General features: G+C 35.3%; 1 protein-coding gene across 1 annotated transcript in view; it reads right to left on the bottom strand.

Moving 5' to 3' along the window:
* Positions 1-839: 839 nt before the first annotated feature.
* Positions 840-13,452, bottom strand: part of AHCY (adenosylhomocysteinase) — a 40,466-nt gene continuing 27,853 nt past the window's right edge. Inside the window, exons 7-10 of the mRNA XM_058176563.1 lie at positions 12,245-12,332; positions 11,490-11,607; positions 3,858-4,052; positions 840-1,611 (exon numbers count right to left, since the gene is read on the bottom strand). Of these exons, the coding sequence (XP_058032546.1) occupies positions 1,480-1,611; positions 3,858-4,052; positions 11,490-11,607; positions 12,245-12,332 (533 nt within the window). The 3' untranslated portion in view covers positions 840-1,479. The remainder of the gene's footprint in view (positions 1,612-3,857; positions 4,053-11,489; positions 11,608-12,244; positions 12,333-13,452) is intronic.

Raw genomic sequence — 13,452 nt, forward strand, 5'->3', positions numbered from 1 at the left:
TTCTGAATCAAGTTTGAAGCGGTTTACGTTTAGTTTGTATCAATTGTTTGCCCATGTATTATTGAGGTTGAAGCTGAATAAGTCGTTGACAGGTAAGACGTGGTAGCAGACAATTTTGTGTACTATGCTTAGATCAGACCGCAGACAGTGCAGGTCCAGATTGTCCAAGCCCAAAATTTGAAGCCTGGTGATATAAGGGATTCTATTGTGAGTAGAGGAGTGGAGTACTCTTCTCGTGAAACACCTCTGGACCCGCTCAATCGTATTAATGTCCAATATACAGTGTGAATTCCAGGCAGACGAGCTGTATTCGAGAATTGATCTGGCAAAGATTTGTATGCCTAGTTAGCATAGTGTTACTGGAGAAGAAGCTTCACAAAATTAGGTTAACAATTCTTAATGCCTTTTTGGCAATGCTTTTACAGTGAGCTAATTATCTTAAATATTCATTAAGCTCAGCATTTTAAAAACTCCAAAAAACTGCACTTAACAGAACCTACCCATATTTTTAGCTGCCAATGATCAAATATTAAGAGTAATAATTAGATGGAGAACAATCAATGGAGAGATAATACCAGTGCTTCCTCTAAATCACTGCCAAATTCCACTCAATACATAATTTTTGAAACTCATTGCCACAGGATGGAAACCTACAACTGTCTGCCACTGTACAGTAAGTAGTAACTATTTTGAGAAACTGTTACATTCACAAATGACTCATAATATGCCAGAGCCATATTTGCACAATGCACCTTTAAATTTCTGCATAATCTAGGTGTCACTAGATAAAATAACAGCAACTATCCTCCTAACCCACATAATTAAAATGAAAACAAGACCACTTTCCAGAAGTTTAATAAATTTGTTGTATGACACAAGAACAGACCAGGCTTCAGCAGACAATGCCTGATGGCCTCTTTGGAGAACTGAATGCTCCCCCTCCCCACAGTCAGGTTTTCAGAATCAGTTTTACCACATAGTAAATAAATTGCTTCCAGACATTTCCTTCCAAGGTATTTTCAAGGCCTGCATGGATGCACATTTTGCCTCATCAGCCAGATCAAAGCAGCATCTGAGACTGAATGTAAGCAAACATTAAATTAAAAGGTATCATTTCATATCCCAACCTGAAGCCCTAATGTGAAAAAAAGACTTAAGAGATATTTTTTTCTTTTCCTCACTGCCCCCGTCTCCCGTTTATTTTCACTCAGTGTATTCCAAAATTCAAAATGGCAAGGCCATGAGGAGAAGAGAATTTGCAAAGCACGTTTTGATTCTCCAGCATCATCACTCCTCGGCTGAAGCATCAGACACCTGCTTGAAAGAGTCTTGGAAGTTTCTTTGGAAGAACAGATGTGCTGGAGGTGGAGAAGAAAAGAGGCAGATGTGGGAAAGTACAGATGACAGGTGATGTGGCTGTTGATCAAATCGCAGTACAGAAGGACTTGAATTTTGAGCCTGTTGGGCTTTGCCAGCTGCTCAGTATCTGTAATGATCTGGTTTGAAGGGGCCATCTTTGGACAGTCCTAGGTACTTGGCCTGCTTATCACTCAGCTCGGTTAACTTCACACCGAGTTTATCCAGATGGGCAGCAGCTACTGCTTCATCCAGCTGGAAAAAAAAAAAACGTGGAAAGTTATTAATATAGGAGGCTACATCTTAATATGGGCTGAAAACATGTAGCCATCTGTATGCTAATGAACAGCTCCAGATGGCCAACAGTGAAAGATATCAGGGAGCTGAAGTTCAACAATATGTGAATGCTAGTAATATGTGCAAATCATCATTCTATCAAGCAATGTTTCCACACAGATGGACAAAACATGCTAGAGCAGAGTTTCTCAATCTTGGTAGCTTTACAATGGGTGGACTTAAACTCCCAGAATTCTCCAGCCAGCCTTCTTGGGAAGTTGGAGGCCACACATCTTAAAGCTACTAAAGGTCAAGGTACTAAAGACTCAGGCTGTTTGTTGCGTTCACTTAAAACTTTTAGGTCTTAATGGAAGAATCTCTGATTTACATTCCATAGTTTGTCTATTCCAGGGGTGTCAAACTTGCGGCCCGCGAGCCAAGTGCATCATGTGCTGGCCATGCCCACCCCACGTGATGACGTGATGTCACAAGTTTGACACCCCTGGTCTATTCCATTATCGCAGCATTGTTCAGGAAAGTTTTAGAATTCGCTTCCATCATTTTCTATCTAAGCAAATCATGGGTTCATCTTACCAATGAAAAATCTTTTTTGAATCTGACTGACTTTCAGAGATAATAGACCTATAGAAACAATCCAACATGTACAATCTTTTTGAATTTATACTCTTTGTTTTGGGGGTGGGAGGGATTGAATCAATTTGATTTTTTAAAAAGAGTTTAAACAGAGTTCTTAAATGGCATCTCACTCTAGAAAAAAGAATTCACCCATAATTTTCATAATTAAGGAGAAACCTAGTAGAATTAATAGTACTGAAAAGTAACTTTTGACCACTTTTCAGTTATGACTGTTGTAGCATTTATTTATTTATTTATTTTATTTATTTATTTGTCGTAACAATATATACAAGCGTTGCATAAAGGGTTATATAATATATGAACGTATATATGAGGAGAAACGAGGTACTATAAACATATATATACATAGGGGAAGAAACAATAGGACAGGAACGGTAGGCACGTTTGTGCTCTTATGCATCCCCAAAGTCACATAATTTACATTCAGATGCTTGACAACGACTCACATTTATGACAGTTGCAGTGTCCCAGGGTCAAGTGACCCATCTTTTACCACATTCTGACAAGCAAAGTCAATGGGGAAGCCAGATTCACTTAACAACCAGGTTACTAATTTAATAACTGCAGTGATTCACTTAACAAATGTGGCAAGAAAAGTCGCAAAATGGGACAAAGCCCCACAAATTTCTCACTTAGCAACATACATTTTGGGCTCAATTGTGGTCTTAAAATGAGGACTATCTGTATTCTGAGCACTTGCCAAAAACATATTGCAAATGCCTTTGCTCAGATCAAGGAGAGATATAAGCCACCTTTCCATTACGATTGGCAAGGGAATAATTAGATACCTGGAATATCCTGAAAAAAAACCTTGAGCAATATCATTCACATGTGAAATATGCTTCAGTGCATGAAATTTCAGAAAAGTTATAAAAATGTATATACAGTATTTTATGTTCCATTGCTGCAGAGAAGCACATTAACAAATGCACAAACTAAATAAATAACTAGACTGAAAATCTAACATGATGAATAACTTTTTAATTTTCCTCGGTGAGCCAGATGTTGAGAAGCTCATACAGACCAATTTCTACAATACTACAAATCGATCAGTCATAATTTATGCAGTATTCTCATAACATGGTAAATCAAAATAAACAGAACTCATAATGGCTTAACATCATATTGATCTGATTCAAACAACATGCTAAGACATAATGTGGTCTGTTTGGATTAGATTAGCTATTATAGTTTATGTGTTATGGCTTATGGCCTAGCATATTATGCTAACTTTGCCACAGATACTTAAAGTAGAAATAAAATAAAGTATTTTTATTATTTCCTGAAGAAGTCTATAATGTTGGATAAGATGGTATGCAAGAGGACATCTATCAACAAGATGGATGGACTCAGTTATAGTAGTGGTGTACTCTTGGAAGCTCTGATGCACCAGACTAGGGACAGAATATCTTAGAGAATATCTATTTATGTGACCACTGATAATTGAGCTTTATGGAATATAATCAGTTCTGAAAATAAAATTGGCTTATCTTCCCCACATTTATTTGGATACCAAAAATTATATATTTCAGTTAAAACGTATCATTCCTTTTTTAAATCACACTTACCTTCTTTGGCAGAAAATGTACTCCTACAGTATATTTACCAGGATTTGTCCAAAGTTCTATTTGTGCCAACACCTGATTGGTAAAAGAATTGCTCATAACAAAACTGGGATGTCCCATGGCACACCCCAAATTCACCAGCCTGCCCTCTGCCAGAAGTATAATATGATGCCCATTTTTCAGTGTGTAGCGGTCCACCTGAATGAAAGCAAAAAAACCAAAACCTGTCAGGACTTTTTTTCTCTTTTGGAAAGGAGAAAGGCCTTGCTGGACTTCCAGATAATGTAACATCACAACTATTTTTGTGATGAACTGAAAAAATACATTGAATCTTTATAAGCAATTTTGCAAAACAAGGAAAAGGAAATTGATTATTCAGTCTCCTGATAATTTTTTTCACTGCATTTCCTGTAAAAATAATGTATTAAAAGCAAAATGAAATATATACAGTCCCTTAAGTATATCAAGGCAGCTAAGTTTTGGGATATCTTCTCAGTTCTTGTAGAAGAAAAGCAGGCAGAGTTGGGGAAGCAAAGTTAAGCAAATCATTGGCTTAGAGTCCTTACATTGCCACAAATGGTCCAAGTACAACACCTCTTTAATTCCGTTGATGCTTATCTGACAGCAATTTAGTGTTGAACTTTTAGCTGACTAGATTCTTGTACATAGGCTTCAGCAATAAATATTTGAACTGCAACTTAATGTATGATCTTGACCCTGTCTGACAGTTCTATACAAAGAACCCACCAATTTATGTATTTTTATTGCTAAATACAGTGACTCAGTAAAAGAAACTAAAGCTTCTTGTACATATATCCTACTGTGGAGATTTTTCCTCAAAGTCTATTTTTCACAAAATCAGAAAATGACCCTATGCAAAAAATTCCTGAGGTGAACAGATTTTGATGTGAAAAAATATATATCCAGTCTTTAAATCTGAATATTGAAAGGATCTAAAATCTCTGACATGAGTAAAAAATATTCTTAGTGAAATATTGGAAACTTTGTTTTATCTCTCTCTTTTAGATCAATTATCTGAAAAGTAATTATCATATACTTTTGAAATTGCCAATTTTGCTGAAATAGCAAAAAAAAAATTTAAAAAATTTTTTATTGATTTTTTTTCTTCACACCCACATCCACATATTTTATGAACAGAGTACTGGCCATATCATATCTTATGCAAGTTAACATATCCAAATACATTTTATTTAGTTACAATTTCTGTCAAAATGTTCTTTTTCCATATTTTTAATCACATCTTAATATTTCTATGCTTGTTTATATAAACAACATCTTCTTTCGCCGTCACGTTCTAATTTCTCCATTTTTACTGATATATATTCTCTTTTATTATTTTTTAGATAATTCAGTTTTTATCCCGATATGTTCAAACTTGTTTGGCGTTGCCTTTCTTCCATTTCATCTTTTTTGTTTTACAACGATCTTTCTTCTTTTTCTCTTTCCTCTCACTCCCTTCTTTTATCCTTCCTACTTTCTTTCCTCCTCTCCTACTCCTTCTCTACTTCCCTTTCCTTTCTCCCCTCCTTTCTTCCTATCTAACCTTCTTTCCTACTCTTATTTCCCCTCCCTTTCTTTCTCCCTTCTTCCCTTTCTTCTTTTTCTCTCTCTTCTTCTCCCTTTCTTCCGTCTCTCTACTCCTTATCTCTATTGCTGTATTGATTTTCAGTTCAGTATTTTCCACTATGGTGTCCAGACAACCCGTTTTTCCTCCATTTATTAAGTGTATTTCTCAGAATTCCCCTCATATATTTTTAATTATTAACAATGTATTTCAACTTATTCCATTTTTACCTTACAACCTTTTGGTTAGTTCAACCTTCCACCTCTTATTTTCTTTAAATTCTTATTCCTAGTTCAATAATTATTTTTCTCTTTCATTAGCATACATCCTTTACTAACATTTCAATTTTGTTCAATTTTATATCTCACTTTCAATTATTTTCACCTATAAACCATTCTATCTTTCACATTTCATCTGCTGGTCTATTTTTCTTTATTTATTTTTTTATTTATTTTTTTCAGGGGGTCTTAAGACCGGAACCGTCTTGGAGGGATGGGGGAAAGAGAGAGGCGCCTCGGAAGTCCAAGAGGAACAGGCAAGTTCCTCGAAAGGTCGGAGGCAGCTCTTTGACCCAGGGGCGGAGGCAACAGCCATGAAACAGCCATTGAAACGGCCGCTACAAGCTGGGGCAACCGGGCTAAGATTTGAGCAGGACTGGTGATTGACCAACTCACAGATAAGAAAGAAACATTTTTAAAGCTTGAAATAAGTCCCAACCCAAAATTAGCAGCTAATTGGCACACGGGAATTCAAAGTGAAGGAAAATAAAAAACAAAGAGGAACTTTAAGATCAAATCCCTAAAAGGAAAACTTTCCATCTGGATTTAAAATTGGACTTGGAAGAAATTAAAAATAATAAAACAAAAAGAAAACTGAGGAAAAGCATTCTTTAACAACAAAAGGATTTAATTGAAGAAGTAGTAATTATCTTTGTGGATTAACAATTGACATTTTGTTGCCGGGGGATTTGTGAATTGGAGAGAGACATCTGCTGGTGGAAAGAAAGCACTGCATTACTTAGACCAGGGGTCACCAAACTTTCGGATCTCAGGGACCACTAAATTCATAATTTTAAATCCCGAAGACCACTAACATGATTTTTTTTAAAAAGATAAATGGCATTTAATGCAATATAAAAAATGCAAATAATTTTTCTGCGGACCACTAAAATTTTCTCACGGACCACCAGTGGTCCACGGACCACTGGTTGGTGACCACTGACTTAGACCAACGTGGGAAACTACTGGAGGAGTATTTGTTTAAATAGCTGGAGCACGATTTAAAAAAGGAGTGGAAAGAATAAAGATTCAAACTGGAACGGTTTAAATGAACATTTGAATTGCACATTATTTGGAAAGAAAAATAAAAAAGAGACATTATATGGACTTGAATTTGAATTATACATAAGCTAAAATAATAAATTGAAATAGCAAATTTTGACCTTGCAAAATTTTACCTTTTTGACTCTCCTTGCCCATAACTCTTGCGTTACAGTGAATCATAGAACCAACAGAAGTCTGTTCACAGTAATGAAATACACTACAACATCCAATCATTTCTAGAGACTCTCAGAGAGCAAGGAAAGTCTTAGCCTGATCCACCAAGGAATTCTATTTATCTATGCCTAATTAAGTGTAGAAGTTACAACACAAGGTCTTGATTGGAATCTACAAAGCCCTTCACAGCACAGCGCCAGGTTATTTGAGAGATCGCCTCTGATTATGTCTATCCCATCTCATTAGGTTTGACAGAAGAGGCATGCTTCAGGCTCTGTCTGATAAGGAACGGTACATATAATAGCACGATCTTGGAAGAGAGGCTTTTCTGTTGTGATGCTGGGACATGATTGAAGAGAAGAAGAAAAAAATCTGCCTTTTGAAATATACTCCCCCCCTCAGAGATCTGATTGCCCTTGACTTTGTTGGCCTTTCTGACTTCGGTCTTTCATTGTGTGGGTATCAATTGTGGGGAGAAGGGGGAGGAGAGAACCAGGCCCTTACACCGGTTACGTTAACTTGTGAGTGAGGAGTGTTTTTACCCTAACAATTTATGTTTTTCTGTTTTTTTTTCAAACTTTTAATTTTTTAACACTATTACCCACCCAGAATAATGAATTTGAGATGGGAAATGATAAGATAATAAAATAATATTTTTGAAAGACATTCATCTTGAAAAATGCACAACAGAATCCATCAATCTGAATTTATACTGATGCCATGAATTACACTTTTTGTCAGAAATGCCCACAATTTTATATTCTATCTGGAACAATGAAAATAAGAAATGCAAACAAAGATGCTTCTTCATTACACCAAGAAATCAGGCGCAGGCACACAAGAATCATTGTTATTTTGTAGGCAAATTCTACAGTGTGCAGAATGCTTGGCTGGGACAACTGAAAAGTAATCAGATAAAGTGCTTCCCATATTTCCTGTACGCACTCCCCCACCCCCAATTTAAAGCAGAACAAATTCAGCTGTATCAAAACAGTATCAAATGGAAGCGCTCACTAGCATCTCCACATATGTCATTTTATTTCAGTACTTGAGTTTTTCCGTAAGGAAATTTTGGGGAAAACCAACTATAAAAATATGAAATTTCTGCAGAAAATAAATCAGCAAATTTTGGGTGCAAGAATTTGATGGGAAAAGGGACTCTTAAAGATGGGGGAGCCATAATTCAGGGGAAACATTTATATAACAAAACCGTTTTGTTTTGTTTTGTTAGGAAGCATTACTTCCAGACCCACACATATTTACATATTAGCTAATATCCACTAAAAGAACAGTGGGCATTACTATGTTTAGTATAAAGGGATGAAACTTTTGGCTATACATTTAATCAGATCACAACTTTTAGTTTCTTCTTCTACAAGAACTTCTATTTCTTGGCATAACCCAATGATGTGCCATAGGTAAGTTTAACTCTATAATAGAATTTGATTACTATCATTATGTCTAATCAATTTAAGATATTCTTTGAAATTCTATTTGTTTCTAAGCAATGAGCCAACAGGCCAATATGAAAATAATGGAGGTTTAACATAAAACATAAAAGTATTTTGCAGTTCTGTGTTTGCTAAAAGATGCAGAAAAATGCAGAAAAGTTAAGTTGATTAAAGAAATAGTATGGAACAAATAATCTATTCTAAACCACAATGCTTATATTTAAATGGATATTTTAAGCTAAAAATTGCAAAATTATAAGCAGATGGTATGACAGACTGAAAGGAATTAAAATTCGCAAAAAATAAGTGCTGTATGAGTTGTGAAAAACAGGGAAATTATTTTCACATGATGCCACACTGTATCTATATACAAGTATTCTATGGGAAAATATTTAACCAAACTGAACAGATGACAAAATATATTGCTCATTTCTGAGTTTATAATTTATCGTATTAAATAAGACTTTGAAGCAAACTGAGATGGTAATTAAATAAAAAATCCACAATTGTTTTAAAGTAACTAAAATGTGCATTGTATAAAATTAGCTGACGTGACAAATGTCCTTACTAAGTGAGGTTAAAGCATGTTAAAATGTAACATTAAAAATAGTTAAATCAGATTTTCATAGCCAAGAGCTGGAGGGAAAAAACCCACATAAATCAACTGTTTATTCAGGTGAAGATGCAACAGCTCTCCACAGGTTTCATAACTTCAGTGAGATAAACCTGCAATTATGTTTAAGCGCGAGCTCAAGACTTTCTTATTTCATCGAGCAGGGCTGGCCTAAAGGGAATTTTAATGGGGTTTTATAGGGTTTTTTATAATTTTATTCTATTATTTTTAACTTTTAGCCAAATTGAATTAGATTTTTAGTGATATATGGTTTTAATTGCTGTGTTACTGTTTTATTTTGGCTGTACACCGCCCTGAGTCTTCGGAGAAGGGCGGTATAAAAATATAAATAAATAAATAATAAATAAATAAATAAATAAATAAATAAATAAATAAATAAATAAATAAATAAATAAATAAATAAATGTATTGCCTCTGGAATTGAAATCTGATGTTGTAGACAACATTTATATAGTACGAAAGAATTTATTACCTTGAAGTCTAGGAATGTTATTAAAAAACACTTTTAAAAATGCATCTGTTTTAAATTCTTTGTCCAGATCTGTCCTATTTCAATATACTAGGGATCTCATAATAAAAAATATTTCTATAACAAGAGACCTGCAGAGATAAGTCTTGTCAAGAATGCACAGTGAACAGTACCACCTTGCATAATAATATTTGTTTAATTCTGTGTAAGCAACTAACCAACAACTTTCATAATGTATCACCTTCCATACAATTCCCAATTTATAGGAGACAAACTTGGAATTATCCTGTCCTTCTGGAAAGCACTGCATTGGGAAGACTGACATATAACATCATGCATTTCAGAAATGAATGCTGCTATCTCATCAGGACATGAAAATGTTATAGCAAAGTTCCTCTCATAGGACTACTTTCAAAGCAGTTAATATACATGTAATCTGCAACATAATGTAAAAACAGAGCTTTTAAAATTAAGATTGCTAATATTGTTTAGAAAGGTATTGTACTGATGTTTTTTAAAGTTCTTCTCAAATTTTGTATCAGGGTATCTCACTTTTAGGATATTTATTAATAATGCAAAAAATTATATAACTAAATAATATCAAATTAATGATATGTTCATTAAAAGATAGCCTTATAGTGAAACACTATGGTTAAGAACTGGCCAAGTAATTCCTAACTGCTGAGATACAGGAAATAATTACCAGACTTTATCTTGGACATCTGCTTAATATCAAGTATTAGGGGAGATGTGTTTGATTTCAAGTTTAAAAACACAATTTTAACTGTACTTGCTTCAAAACACCAAAGTGGAAAACATTTGCTGAAAGGCTATCTATCTCTGAGTAGAAAGCACCTTGGAATAAAGCTCAAAGAACCAATGTGAGCAGAATAACATTTTCCTTAGGAACGCCAAGGTGGTTCTTATCAAAATTGTGCTTTCCTTTAATTGCAAAAAATTTATGGAACATCTTGCTTGCATAAGATGTTCAGGAATTTTAGGGAAGATGGAGAGAGCTTTAAAATTAAACTACATGAAGGGATAAGAAATGTTTTTGATGTGCTCCTATTGAATTATTTATTTTAGCACCTGGACTGTTTCAAAACTGCGCTGGAAAATGTCTTCAGTTTTTAAAAAAAATAGTAATATTGAAGCATGTGTTTCTGAAAGACACCAGGTTTCCAGTTACCTATGAGTAAATGAAAAACAGTAGCTGCATATGATAAGGAAGGACAAGGTGGAAATATGGATTTGCTATATGATACCCAGAAATATTCACCACAGCAGGAGATAGCAACTCTGGCTAGAAAGCTTCTTTAGAGGAACACAAGACAACACGAAGCAGTGACAGCAACAAATTCAGCTTGTGCCAAATGGGATTTAGACAGATTAAACTAGCAAAAGATGCATCCTCAACCGGCTATGATGCATCTAAGTTAGATTTGTATAAGGTTAGATCACTTTGCCGAAAAACCTGAAGTGATTTGATGTTTTGTGATGCTTGGGCATCAGAATTCTCAATCACAGCATGGTAACCCACTAGCGTCAAACCCCACATAACTGGACAAGCTCAGGAAAGCAAGAATAAACCAGATTTCAGTACAATAATGTTTATGCTAGTCTTGGATAAATATAGAATATTAGAAACTGCAACAGGATCCAATAGAAGAGAATCTAGGTAGCTCAGGGTTAAACTGCAGAGCTCCCTTAGCTTGATTGCTTCCTTGCAGAAATTTTATTACTTGACTAGGTAGCAACTTCACTGCAAAGAGTTTCCTAGGTTTATTTATAATGTATTCATTAAGATGGAGTCTCTTTGAATGCTTTAAAATTCCTCTTTCCAAATTTCTCTCCACCAGGATTAAGTCGCCCTTTATGACATAAGCTGTTCTATGTTCCCATTCATTCTTTTCTCAGGCTCTCCACAATCTGTTACAGTTTTTAACACATATACTTTTCTGTGTACCTTAAAGGTAGGAACTGAGATTAGATATACTAACCTGAGGTTTGATATTTACAATCTCCATAGCATTTTTATTCAGCCATTTCACGTCAATTTCCACATCAAAGTGCCCAATATTGCACACAATGGAATCATCTTTCATATGTTCAAAATGCCTGAAATGAAACAAGAAGATCTTTTTCAGGGACAGTAACTAGGCAAGCACCCAAGAAACTTGACTTTGAAGACTTCCAGACGTGTGGCAATAAGAGACTCTACCAAAGTTTGCATGATGGATGTCTCCACCATTAATTGTTTGCTGCAAACATCTGTGTGAGTCTCAACTCTAAGCTACGATAGAGGAAACTAAGCTTATAAACAAATCCATATTTTTAATACACAGGTAGTCGTAGTTTAACAACCACAATTAGGATGGGCAACTTGGTTTTAAGCACAGCAGCCAGTAAGTAAAACTCCAAATGATCTTACTTCAGCATTACTTCATACACCTGCAAAGGTTGTAATGCAAGGATTGATCATAAGTTTACTTTTTCATCATTGTCATAACTGCAGATGGTCATTAAACAAGGCCTACCTGTATGCAGAACTACTGAAATTTGTTTTAGAAATCTGATTCTCAGACTTCATCAACTAAAACCTAAAGGTTTATATTGGGGGGGGGGGAAATAGTACTGAGAATAAGACAATTAAACCATCAAAGAAAGTATGTCAGCAATTCAACTTCTGCAATATTCTGCATCTCTGTTTAATATCACATGGAGCCACAGCAGCCGTAACTAAAAAGATAAATACCTTCCCTGCACAATATCTGAACATCCAGTTGTAGTAACAAAGATGTTGCCTTCCTTACAGGCCTCTTCCATTGTTGTAACTTCATAACCTGAAAATACCGAAAAAGAAAAAATGTATGCTGTGTCATAGCCAAAGGCATGCACTTAAGTAGTTCAGGCATACCTCTAAAAATACAAAGCATCAATAGAACCAATAAAGATTCAATCTTCCCAATGCAATGTGTGTGTGAATTTATAATTTCAAAATAGACTTTGTTATATATCACTACTGGATTATGGTGAACCATCGCCAAACAAGCAAAGCTTGTAAATACAGCTTTTAAAGCTCTATTAATCTATATGGTTCTTCCTATTCCTACAAAAAGCTTAAGCGGGAATATATAGAGATATTCTAATTTATCTATTTTCAGCCACAATAAAGGTAGTCCTCATTTAGCAACCACAATTGGGACCAGTAACTAAGTCACTGACTGAAGCAGTCACTAAGTGGGAAATCATTACAATTGTGCTTTCTGACTCGAAACTGACAAAAGTAATCAGTATCACACCTTGGTTCTAGACTTAGACTAACTTTATTATCACTTTGAATGTACAGTAATCGGCAAACATTAAAATGAAATTTTGTTGCATACAGCTCTCAAAGGCTATCCACCTCTAATATACACTACATAAATATGACTAAATAAATAAATACAAAATTATGCATATACCCACATATATTATATGACATGGAAAAACAACAATTTAGTTTGGATTTATACATGTACAAGGCGAGATAAACAAATCTTGTGAGTTTACCAGATGGATTTTGTTTGCCTCCTAACCACCTTCTGCCCTTTGGAATGCTCACTCCAATGCTGGAATGGCAATTAATGTTCGCATTCGTTTTGGAGAGAAAGGGATTAGAAGACAGTAATCATACTAAAAGCAATGCGCCAGTGCCAGCAGTCACTTTTGCCTGCTTAGTGTACTCTCTTCTAATACCTTTGTCTCCGATTTCTCCAATCTGTGGAATGAGGTGAGGGCAATGGTGAAATCCTGCCGGTTCTGTCTGGCTCGTGCAAACCAGTAGTGGCAGCAGCGCGAGGCTCTGCCCATCCTCCTGGACGTCGTTACTTTTAACCAGGAAGTAACCTGTTTTTGACCCTCTGCATATGCACAGAAGGCTTTGCGCATGCGCAGAGGGTCAAAAATTGGACATGACAATGG

Source organism: Ahaetulla prasina, chromosome 3 (assembly GCF_028640845.1).
Source record: "Ahaetulla prasina isolate Xishuangbanna chromosome 3, ASM2864084v1, whole genome shotgun sequence".
Taxonomy (NCBI): domain Eukaryota; kingdom Metazoa; phylum Chordata; class Lepidosauria; order Squamata; family Colubridae; genus Ahaetulla; species Ahaetulla prasina.